The sequence below is a fragment of the Haliaeetus albicilla genome, chromosome 16 (genome assembly GCF_947461875.1).
Source record: "Haliaeetus albicilla chromosome 16, bHalAlb1.1, whole genome shotgun sequence".
In the NCBI taxonomy this organism is placed as follows: domain Eukaryota; kingdom Metazoa; phylum Chordata; class Aves; order Accipitriformes; family Accipitridae; genus Haliaeetus; species Haliaeetus albicilla.
Genome location: NC_091498.1, coordinates 25,495,744 through 25,508,641, shown reverse-complemented (window position 1 = coordinate 25,508,641; position 12,898 = coordinate 25,495,744). Strand labels below are relative to the sequence as shown.

The window sequence follows — 12,898 nt, the reverse complement described above, 5'->3', positions numbered from 1 at the left end:
TGTGGATTCTCTGGTCACTTCTATTAGGTATAGGTCAAAACTACAGAAATCAAAAAGGCTGAAATATAACTTGTTCCTTCCTCCCAAAGAAACAAAATCAGTCAAGCCATCAGGGCAGAAATTTTCAAAAATAGCTAGTGGTCTGAGCATCTTAATTTCTGGGTGCCCAATGATGAGACAATTTAAAATGCACTTCTGCATCAATTCAGAAGTAAATCTCTTTACAGTCATTCCCTTTCACTTAAGAATTGAGTTGTCCAGTATCACTAATCAATTCTGGAAATATTTTCTTGTAAAATAGATCAAAGAATGACAAATTAGTACCATTTCTACTTACCAGTGTCTTTGAAATATACAGAAAATGTGAAAAGCTAGGAAAAATGCTAACCCTCCATTAAGCTATGAGTAATAAAAAATATTTTACTAGCCAGAGAAAACATTTCTGCCTTCTAACCTACTGAATCATCATATCACTTATTAGAGCAGATGTTCACAAATTAAATGACACCAAAATAAGTTTCTTCTAGAAGATACGCAGAAGCATTAAATCTTGCTGTTCCTCTTTTAGTGAAATCCTTATAGCATTTTTGTCTTTTTGTGATCCATAAGTCCTGAATAATAACAGTGCTTATAAGTAACTAATAGAAATAAATGTATACAGAACTAAATCCTGAAGTATAAATTGCTATACGATACATCTACTCTACTCCCTGCAGTAGGATAGATTCTTCCTAGAATAACATTTATCTAAGCTTGTCATTTGGCACACAGTAAAATACGATGATGCCCTTTAACATTCAGTCAAAAATCTTTTCTACCCCTTCCCTGTGTTGAAACCATATTTTTCTCAGTACATGTATCTGCAGCTAATATTTAAGAAATACTTTAACGGAAAAGCTACTATTCCTTAGCCTCCCTTAACCTGAAAAATATGCAAGATTTCTGCTTTATAATAATGCCTTGCCATTTGGAATGCAAAGAGGGATCATCTTCCTTCACACTTGAGACCTAAAAAATATTCAACATCTTAAGTTCCTGATGAATTCAGGGCAAATTGAGGACACCTTGAAAGTACAAGCCCATTAATGAAACGGAACTTATTTACCCTGAAATGTACAGTCTGTGGAACGTATAACTTGTTGTAATACAAATATATCTTATTGTATTTGGACAGAAAAACAAAAGGTACCTTTATTTTGTCCTAACAGTCCTTTGCAGTTTTCTGTATTCAGCCTCACCGTGCTATTCAGGCTCCACTGTGCAAGAAGAAACTGTCACTGAATGCCACCCTGTACTCATTACAAAGCTGTACCAATAGGGAGACAACAAAAGGCAGAAATTAAAGTTCATTCATATAGTGGATGAACCACATCAAGGACAGATATCATGGGCTCTGACTGAAAACAAACTTTCACTGATCTAAATGGAACAGAAGTGAGAAACATGGTTGAATCTACAGCAGGGCAAGCATTTACCACAGTGCATCGAGCAGGCCTAGTCCTTCGATTGTACAAGGCAGTACAAGGCAGAGGAGAAAAGGGAATGCTATCTTCCCATGCATGTGGTTGGATTTCTTCCCAATATCGTGGGGTGTTGCTCACCTAGCAATGAATTGAAACATGCACGGAAGCACTCTGGTGCATCCCTCCTGTACAGCATAAGTCTGCATCACAAACATATCAATATCAATACAAACAAGGAAAAGCAATTGTCTTCTCAGTTGTCATATACTGCAATACTAGGTAAAGCACTGTCTAGTATTGACACAATAAATTTTAGATTACTTCAGTGCAAGAGCACTGGACTCAAAGCCAGCATACTTAAATTAAAAGTACAGGAGTGATACTGAATATGTCTCATCTGATTTTCTGAATTGAAAGCTACCCTTCATGTCCAGGATGATAATTTCAGAGTCAGTGTATGTTCTTCCACTGAAATGGCTTGTATAAGAAGTGTTAGGAATAAATAAATAGATAGATAGATACTTAGCTTATTCTGACTGCTACAAACAGAAAAAACTACCTATCCAAAATTAAAGATGCCTTTGAAACACACCTCACTGAATCTATCCATCCTCCTCCCTACTCTCAACACAAATGCCCCAGGAACATCTGAACAAGAGATTAAAAACAAAAAGAGAGCTAAATCTATCTTGAACAAGTGCTGTCACTTCCTAGACTCCTTAGGGAATCACTGTAACACTTGGGAAACCTGCTCCACCACAGTTTTCCTTTTGACCCGAAGCAAATCACTTGGTCCCAGATTCACGAAGCATTTTTCAACCCAATTCCTAATGAAACGAACAGAAGTCAGGTGTCTAAGAGTACATTTTGTGAACGTGAACCCAAGTCCCTCTGTAGCTTAGGAACTAGCAGACTGGAGCCTTTGAGACCTCCCGTCTAAAAAGGGAACATGGTATTTCAGAGCAAATAATTTAAAAGGAGCATGGATTTACCAGACAGGCTAAAAAATTCACAGTACCCTCTCCCACCCCACCTGAAACTGCCCACCATAATGAGTATCTTCCCATTTGCACGATGCAGTAGCAGCAGCTGACCCAAGATGCAGCTGCTGTTGCTCCTGAGATCACAGAGTTACCTGGAACAGACACAAAGCATGAAGTACCTCTCTTGCAGTTGCAGATCTGTTCAACCAATTTGATCCCAATTTGTTTCCAATGGCAATACCACAAATGAACAAGTAAAGGAAAAAAATAAAGTTTTTACTTACCTACTTTCCCTCAATTAGAATATTTTATCAGATTTTGACATGTAATTTGAGATTTCTCTTCTTTCCTTCTTATATACTTATGTATTTATTTTCCAAAGGACCTGTTGCAGAAAAAGGTCTCAAGGTACATTATAATTTTACGGAAAAGATTTAAAAATAAAAATTAATTCAACCATCTCAGTACAAAATGCTTTAATGAGTTTTCCTTCAGAATTAATGTCATCAGAGTTCTGAATACACAGAAAGCATGGTAGCAATATGTAAAGTTTTGTGTTTGTACCTGGTTGCCAGGCACAGAACATCTATGCACTTTAACCCACAATTAATTTGTCAGTCGCTTTTTCCACATTAGATGACTTCTGTGGAAATGAAGGAATGTTTGTTTTTAAAAAATTGCCAATTTTTCTAGAAGCATTCATTTCAGAGGCGCACAAATATGGTAAATCTATAAAGTAGATCTTATTCACTGCAAAATCAGAAGCATTTGATCATTCAGTTATAGCAACAGGAAAATGCATACCCTGTCCCATGTCTACAGATGTTATGGACTTTCACTTAGATTTATTTAATGATAAGAAAAATATGTAACTTATATGCCAGGTATTATAGATTTTTTTAAAAAATCTTTGCTTTTATTTGTTACTGTCTCATGCCAATTAATAATTAAAAAAAAAAATAGGCCTGTATTTATAACTGGACACAATGACAGTAAGAAGTAATAAGGAACCAGTAAGAAATAGTGAGAGGAAGCTAGTGACATAGTCTAAAGCACCATGGATAGTTCATATTTAATTTGAGGACTATCAATAAAGTGTAAAGCTTATGCTAAAAATTAATGTATACTCGGAATTAGTTTTATGACTCTGGGATCACCAGACACACTTCATTTTTCAGTGCTGTGCCCGAAAGGCTTTCCCCAAACTAGTTACACATGGAATAGACTTTCTGATATTTTGCTGGTTTTCCATAGTGCATTTATCCTACATTTATCCAAATATGAAGAGGAAGCATTTCATATTCTTGGGTAGTTTAGCAGTGATTTTTCATATACCAAGTCAAATGACTCTCAACACCTGAAAGCATACTTGACAGGAGCTTTCTATGTTAGGAGTTACAAGATAATGATCCTTTATTCAAGGTTATGGCCTGATCCCAAACTCTGCACATGAATATTATGCAAAATCATTTTCACATTCCAAAGCTACCTGAAAAGTTTTACTGACTGAAAACACACTCCAGTCCCATTTTTTATGACAAGAACTCCATAATGCCTACTACTATCCCCAAATACCAAGAACACTGTTGTCATGAATTAGATGTAATCATGATAGCAGTGGGATTTTCACTCCCTTGATCTCCCAGATTTATTCCACATTACATGGTTGTCACAGAAATGGACTCTACACAACAAAACTATGTAAGCAGAAGAATTTTCCTTCAAATACAAACAAATTACACTTTCCATCAATGGAACTGGCCTCTTGTGGAATCATTCTGAGAAAGCTTAACTGAACACTAAAAAACTTTGCCAAGAACTCCCTAACAGGGTGACACAACACTTTGATATAAGTTTCAGCATCCAGGCTGAAATTTTCAAGGAATCAATGTAATATCAGAAAACTCTATGACTCTAATAAAGAAAAAATACTATGGATCTCTGAAGTCAGGCATTAAATCCAATACTTCAGCTGGCAAAACTCTCTCCCTATGAGTCTGGCCTTGGCACTTAAGATTACTATTAAAAGACTTACAAATTTCTTTAAATAAGTGCCAGTACACAGTTAAGTATCAGCCTATATTTGAATTCTGAGTTGATGCTGCTGTGATTGAATTCTGATGGAACTCCTCCAAATTTTTTCACCACTGCAAGTGAACCTGATATATCAAAATATCTCATTTTGCATTATTTTTAGCTGAAATGTATGTCAATGTGAAATCATTTGAACTACATTAGTAGAACTAAAACGATCCCTTGTGTAACTCCATTCACGTCAGTTACATCAGGAATGCATTTCACCACTATAATTTAAAGTGTAAAATGCAAAATGCCCAAGTGATGATAAAATTATTTTTCTGAGAGTAGTCAGTATCCAGTAACACTGGGAAAGCTCTGACAGAAGCAGTAGTAGTAACTCGGAGCCGTAACAGCTCAAATACTGGCACACAATTTCCACTGAAGTAATACTTAATGGAATTTTCTGTTTCTTGTTAAGCACTCAGGATCTTTGGGGTTTAGCATGTTAGGGGTAGGACTTTGGCATTTTCAAGCTGTGTTGTAACTGACGGGACCGATGGGTAGTTGAATAATCAAATGATAAGCCAGCCCAAGTAAAGATATTTGCTTCCATTCCAGAATGCACAGTTCTTTCTGTGATTCAGAATGGTCAGCCAAACTGATAGCACTATCTAACATTAAGCTATAGTAGTTCTTATTTATAATGATGAAGTACATAGGTTTATTCACTGCAGGAGGCAGAGCAGGCTCCACTGTTACCTTAGGATATGCCTCTACAGTACTGCAGTATATAGTGCTGACACACCCAGAATGTTTTCTGCCAACTGCTACGAGGTCCTACAGTAAGACCTTTTTCTTCAGAGAGTGAGGTACTGCTATGATCACAGCGTAACGTAGACACTGCCACGCTCGTTTTAAATTAAAAGGTTGTGTACTGGTAGCAGAATAGCTGAACAACTTGCTGGAGAAGCTGGGTAACTACTTAAGCAGTCACCTCATGCTGAGCACCATGTCCACAGTGTGAACATATTCTAAGAGTTATTCAAAGAATTTTCTTCCTTATTTCCATTAGAGATCTAAAATTCCACCTCTTATGAACCACCTTCCCTTTCAACCAGTCAATACTGCAAACACGTACTACTTACTTTCTCTAAGTTCATTATTTACATATTCCTACATTCTTGCCATGGTCTCTGGTATTATACAGACCTACCAGCAAGCTAGCTTACAAGAGAACCCTTATGCTCTTTATGTCATTAACTACTAGCTGTTAAAGAAACACTTTCAGTTATGGATTTTTACCAGATTTTACAGAATGCTCATCCTCACTGCTGATATTGCCCCTGTAGAAAAAAAGTATTTAGAACATTTAACTCAGGTCAGCTACAACAAAATGCAATATTCAATTTTGGCAAATGCCTATGTATAAAATTACTGAGTTGTTTCACTCAAAACAGTTGGAATTAATATCACCACACTAAAAAGGAGCTTTGTTTAATGCTTCACATTAAAAACACAGTGAAGCCCGCTCTATGATTTTAAATAAGGAATCGGACATTTAAACACAAGTTTTGAAGCAGGGCTCAGCACAACACAGTCTTTTGTGTGTGTCTTGAGTTTTATTAGTTCTTCTGCAGTGCAAAAGAGGACAAGCAGAGAAACTTTTCGAAGAGGTGATTCACAGAAAATCCAGGAAGGCAAAAATCAACCATTAAAGAAAAACCAATGTCTATGGGTCTGTTCGGTACCACTGGATGCTGCATACAGCAAACAATGCTTATCTGATAGATTATGCATAATGTCGTGGGTGTCCAATTTGGACTGCTTTTATTGTTGCTTTTCAGCTCCAGAACTAAGTCAGTCAGTAACTACTTCTCTCCCTGCAAAAATCCTCTACTCAGCTGTAAATGAACATTGCAAACCCACTGTAATTCAGTAGTGTTGGTAAGCCCCTTTTCCTCTCATAATGCCCTGTCCCAGCCCCTAAAGTGCATATGCCGATTTGGTTCAAGTTTTATAATCTGGAATATTCCACAGTGCCGCTTCAAAAACAGTTCCAGTTTAATTGTGCCTTCCCTAGGTAATTATAAGTCTGAAAAAATGCCAGTTCTGAATCTATTATTTATGTTATATGCAGCAATATCTTACCTATTTCATTTTGGAGTCTGGAATGTACTGTAGGCCAGAGAATTTTTACCTACCTTAATCTCCTAGGAAGGGCAATGGAAGTTTTTGACACACAGTAAAATACAGCTGGCCTAAGAATCAGGGAGAAGAAATCATGGAATGTTTTCTCAAGGACTGCATGGGACCCAACATGTTCATTCTGAATCCCAGAATGCCTATTTTGGATCTTAAATGTTGCTTCAAATACACATGGGTGAAAGCTGTAATTAAGGGAAAATGCAGCACCAATAATAGCATGTTAAAAGTTAGCAATTCTCAATTGTCAGTACTGCAACAACTGAATATCTTATTACTTCTACGTTCTCCTCCCATGCATTGAATTTCTTTCATACTGACAAAGTGCATGTACTAATCATAGACTCTGAATGTTAAATTAACCAGGAAAAAGATATAAATTCGGTTGGTGTTTCTTGTGGGCATCAGTAGAAAACACTGATTTCAAATAATTTTGATTATAAAATTTTACTTCACAATCCTTTCCAGATCACAGATATTCATAATTAAAAAGAGTATGGAATTAATGTAATGTTAGCTGTTTCGCCATCAGCATCACATAAAGAAAAAAGAAACAATAAAATATGATGCAGAATTCACTCTTCCAATGATTGTCATTGAACTATTACATTAGTAAACATTCACAGTATGAAGTCTCTTTCAATATATCTCCAGCATATAAAGTAGTGCAAAAAAGCATTCCAGTCATTTTGCCTTTGCAGTCAGACCAGGTTAAATGATTCTCTTACTTCAATTCTTTCATTATTAGACAACAAATGCTGCAATGCCTCCAAAGAGAGTTATAAAAATAAACAATTTCTGGAGGGTCAGCAGCCTTTTCAAAGTAAATTTCCAGTTAAAAACAAGCATTATAGATTTCAAGAAAAAAATTTAGATCTATCTTCTGTAGAATATCTTTTTACAATAAATTTACCATTTGAAAAACAATGACTATGGTATCCAATGATTTATGGTAGCTGCTATTAAAGCACTGATAAATAGATAAATGACTACCAAACTTCATTGCTTCTTACATAGTAAATACCTCTGAATGCCAACTTTTACCACAGAGCTGTTATTAGTGATGTCAACAGTTCATGCACCCACTTTAAAACTGACTTGCTTTTAATAAATTTTTCAGCCTCATGTGCAAAACACTTGCATTCTAATAAAAATATAAAGTCTGAAATTACATCAGATCTAGCAATCCCTTCCTCAAGTTATACCACTTACTTGATATGTAATACAAGTTTAGCAACACTTTTTATTCGTATTTAACCATTGAATGGCATACTACTGTATGCTGTGGACTCGTTTGCATATTTAATTATTTTCACTGCACTCTTTAATGCATAAATATATTTGGAAACGTTCAAAATTACACATCAGTTTCCACAGAATTTGAATTTACACAGTTTTTCTTCTCTGACTCACTGCTATTCCCCGTGTCCTGACTTTTTTTCTCCTTTACACAAAGAGATTCTTTAACTCCTTCTTCCATCTCCAAATATTCTGATTTATCCTCTGTGGATGAAGATGATGAGCTTCTAAATTTCTTCAGTAAATTTGTTGGGAGGTAAGGGCAACTGACTGCATTTTGCATCAGCTGCGTTTGTTCTTCATTCTCAGTCTCTCTGTGGTAGAAATAGTTAAAATTGGAGACAATCACTGGCACTGGTAAAGCAATGGTTAACACTCCCGCAATGGCACACAAGGACCCAACTATTTTCCCACCCACAGTTATGGGTTTCATATCCCCATAACCAACTGTAGTCATGGTCACTACAGCCCACCAAAAGGCATCTGGGATGCTTTGAAAATGGGTGGCAGGCTCATCAGCTTCGGCGAAGTAAACAGCACTGGAAAACAAAATGACTCCAATAAAAAGAAAAAAGATGAGGAGGCCGAGTTCCCTCATGCTGGCCCTGAGTGTATGACCCAGGATCTGCAAACCCTTGGAGTGCCTGGAGAGCTTGAAGATGCGAAACACCCTGACCAGACGGATGATCCTCAGGATGGCAAAAGACATGGCCTGTTGACCATTACTGCCCTGCTCCTGCGCCAAGTCAGTGCCCAGAGTAATGAAGTAAGGCAAGATGGAGACAATGTCTATGATGTTCATGATGTTCTTGAAGAAGTGTGCTTTGCTTGGACATGCAAAGCAGCGCACTGTAAACTCAAAGGAGAACCAAATGATGCATACTGTCTCTACAATGAAAAAAGGGTCATTGAAGATGGTGTGCTCCCCAGCATCCAGGTGAAGTGACTCATTGGAAAGTCCCTTCCCTAAGCTCAGGGACATGACGAATTCTTTGTCATCTCTGAACTCTGGCAAAGTCTCCAGACAAAAGATGACAATGGAGATCAAGATGACCAAGACAGAGACAATGGCAATGCCTCTGGCTGGACTGGAGCTCTCTGGGTACTCAAACAGCAGCCAAACCTGCCTCTTAAACTCATTCTCCGGCAAAGCTTTGTCCTCTTCCTCTTTGACAAACCCTTCATCCTCCCTAAACTTGAGCATGGCCTCCTCCCCAAGTTGGTAGAATTTCACCTCCTCGGTGAAGATGTCAAAGGGTACATTGACTGGCCTCTTCAGCCGACCACCACTCTGGTAGTAGTACAGGATGGCATCAAAGCTGGGCCGGTTCCTATCAAAGAAGTATTCATTCCTGAGAGGGTCAAAGTACCTCCCTCGCTTCGCTGGATCACCCAACAACGTCTCCGGGAACTGAGCTAATGTCTTCAGTTGGGTCTCAAACCGCAGTCCTGACACGTTGATTACCACACGCTCACAACACTCGTACTCACTGTAGCGAACAGAGCTGTAACCCCCAGGGCCTCCACCATCATCAGGTGGCTGGTCTGAGTATGAAAACTCATCCTCCCCATAGTCATCACTGTAGTAGAGCTTTCCTTCTTCCTCATCGTCTTCATCCTCGTCTTCATCCTCCTCTTCCTCCTCACTCAAGTCCTTCAGTATTCTCTCTTCAGAACCACTGAGAGGCAGCAGCTCAGAACAGGGGAAGGAGGCCCCACACTCCCTACTTCCCAAGTGGTGGCTCCTCTTCTTCCCTTTCTTCCGCCTCTTACCACTCTGGCGGTGGGGCATGCTGCTGCGTGACGCATTCCCACCATGAGAGGAGGATGCACCTCGACTCTGTTCCTGATGGTAGTGGTGATACGGTCCACCTCCACCTGTTGCCCCACCTTCTACCGCTGCTGTGGCTGCTGCTACGGCTGCAGCTGCTGCGGCTCTTGACTGTGCCAGCCGCTCTCTCTCTCGGGCCCGAGCTTGGACCGCATATCCATAGGGCATGTGGCTGTTGCACCCAGAGCTATCTGCACTCACCATTGCAACCTCCATTTTGCAACTGCTTTTTTTTATCGCTTAATGCAAAAAGGTTTTGTTTTATTTACAGCGTAACCTTAGCTTTCACTAGAAAGTTCAAAGCCATTTGCATTTGGAGGACAGTCCCCTGGACATAGACCAGGGCAACATAGTTGTAAGACTGAATCTATGTTTTGGAAAACCACAGATCTGCATTTTCTTGTTGTCCACAATGTTTGACACAAACTACTGTTTTGCTAATAAGAAAAGATGAAACTCTCAAATTGAACCAGGGAACAGCTGAAGCCTTGTTCTTTCATCCACCAAGCAAGCCCTTTTATTTTCATTTACCTCCTGTGGCTATCACAGATCTGATCAGAATCATGACTACCTCACAGGCATTCATGAGGAAAAAAATACACAAATCAAAGGGTACCTGCTCTCCACAGATGGTTTTAGTTCATCATTGCAACCAAATGCAAATAGTCTCTTTCCTCATAATTTGTTCCTGGTAATGCTTTGGCCTAACAATCTTACTGTTTAATATCATTACTTGGGGAGTTGAAGTTAATTCCAGCCATCACTTTATTTACACAGTGAGGAGGTCTTTGCAAATCCTTTCTTCAGCCTGTCAGCAATGTCTCAAACCTGGGAGCAGCACCCAGGGCGTCAGCAGCAGTGGTAAGAGGAGGAGGAGGAGGAGGAGGAGGAGATGAAGACTGAGAAACTGGCTCTGAGGTCCCCATAGGACATAAGGGAGTGGATGGGTCACCCTTTGGTTATGGTCATGCAGAAGAAGCACTTAACCTGAGGCACATGCACAAACACACAAAAATAAACAAAACAAAAAGGGAAAAGATTGGATTGTTTTCCTAAAAGGTCACACCGATCAAATGAAACTGTGTCATCTATTACCACGGTATTCAAATCTTCCCCTACCCACACTATTCACACTTCTACATTACACACACACCCACATCACATGCACAGAGATTTTGAACGACTCTGTGGGTAAGGATGTGGGTGGGTATGTCACATATATATAGACAGAGACACAAAATCCCCACCCATATAAGCACTTGCGTCCATACACAAACACATGCATGCTTCTGAAACACCAACACATATAAACACTAATAAAAATACTGCAATACACAGTGCATTCAGATCTTTGAGTACATACGTAATAGATACACCTACATATATCTATATGAAATATTAAAGAATAAATACATCTACACAAAGAGCTTTTGTTGTATTTGTAGAAACACGTAAGATGCAGGAATGTTACATTTTAATCTGTATGTGAATTGTCTTTCAATCATAATGAACATCTCACTGAATTTAATCTGGAAACAGGCATGTACAATGCTCACTCAAGCGAAAATACTGTGATATGATATGTCAAGAAAACACAACTGCAGGTGCACCGAAGCAACATCTACATGCAAGCACACACACAAAAACACACGCACACACACACACATCCTTTGAAACAGAAGCCTCGTTTATAGCTGCATCTATTAATACATGACAGAAGGTGAATATGAGCTATTAAATAACGCTATTTTTAAAATCGTACCTACGTGTCATGCAGAAAAAGATCTTAAAAATGCTATCATACTTACTGTTCCTAGGCAGAGAAATAGCAATGCTGTTCCTGCTAGTGTAAGGATCTGGTGACAGCAGTCCTGAGGAGGGGGCTATGCCGACTGATCTACATTTGCAGGTGTGTATGGTCAGTCAGCACCACAGGTTGACCAGTTATTTCTCTCCCTTCTTGCCGGGTGCAACAAGAGCGCCAGGAGTGAGCCAGTGAGGCAGTTTAGGCTGGGGGCACTCTGCACAGCCACAAACACTGCTTCTCGCCCAGGCATTTGCAAAAAGGCAACAAGCAAGGGTCTTGTTCCAAAAGGAAAAAAAATGAAGGCGGCGTGTTCGTGTGTGTGTCTGAGACGGATGGAATGAATGGATGAGCGCGATCACTAGTCTTTCCAAGCCCAGCTTTCGCAGCAGATTTGTAAAACGTTAAATAATCCGCGTACCAAGCCTGTTTCCACTGACGGGAGGACGGGCGTCGCTTCTTGCAGTTTCTCCCCCCGGCACGTCCAGACGGCAGCGGCTCAGCCAGCACCCGCCCGCATCATCCACTTGTTGTGCCGGTTTTCGGTCACGCTTACCAAAAAAAAAAAAAACCAAACAAAAAACCCAACCAAAAGCCCAAACCAAAAAAAAAAACCCAAATCAAAAAAAAACCCACCGAGAGGAGACAGCAGCCCTCTACTACGGGCTGATCCTGCCTGATTTTTTTAAAGCCGCAGCTAGCAGCCGCCCGGCCGAGCCGCAAGGGTACTCCCGCCGCCAGCGCTGTTGCTCCGCGGAGGAGCCGGAGCCGGAGCCGGAGCCGGAGCCGGAGCCGGAGCCGGAGCCGCCCGCCCGCCCGCCCGCCCGCCGCCGGGTCCGCGGCCGCTGTAGCGCGCCTTGCCCGGCTCGCCGTCGGCCCCTCGCGGCTGCCGCCCCGCACTGCGCCCCTGCTCCGCGGCACGGCTCCTTACACACACACACACATCCCCCCCACACGCACCCCCGCCTCGCCTCGCCCCTGGCTCTCCCTTTTTTTCCGTATTAATTATTGAAACGAATATTCCAGTGCTCAGTAATGCATTGGCTGGCTCACACACCTTTGTGCTCAAAGCAACGCTACCGGCCCCGGCTCGTTTTGCGGGGTTTCTTTTAAGGAAGAAAAACGCATTGTTGAGGTGGCCCAGGGAATTTCAAAACTAAGTGCGGGTCAGGTTTCCTAGAAAGAGGAAAGAGCTGCTGCTTCGCTCGCCCCCAACCCTCTCCAAAGGTACAAGCAAACCAGAAAACAATTTCCTCTGCTCCTGCCCGACACGGCCAAGCCAGCACACAGCCTGCCA

At 40.5% G+C, this 12,898-nt stretch overlaps 1 protein-coding gene across 1 annotated transcript; it reads right to left on the bottom strand.

Moving 5' to 3' along the window:
- Positions 1–2,907: 2,907 nt before the first annotated feature.
- Positions 2,908–12,529, bottom strand: KCNA4 (potassium voltage-gated channel subfamily A member 4). Its single transcript, XM_069804018.1, has 2 exons — positions 11,606–12,529; positions 2,908–10,784 (listed from the first exon to the last, which is right to left on the bottom strand). The coding sequence occupies exon 2, from the start codon at positions 10,011–10,013 to the stop codon at positions 8,025–8,027; it is 1,989 nt and encodes a 662-aa protein (XP_069660119.1). The 5' UTR covers positions 10,014–10,784; positions 11,606–12,529; the 3' UTR covers positions 2,908–8,024.
- Between the last annotated feature and the right edge of the window lie 369 nt (positions 12,530–12,898).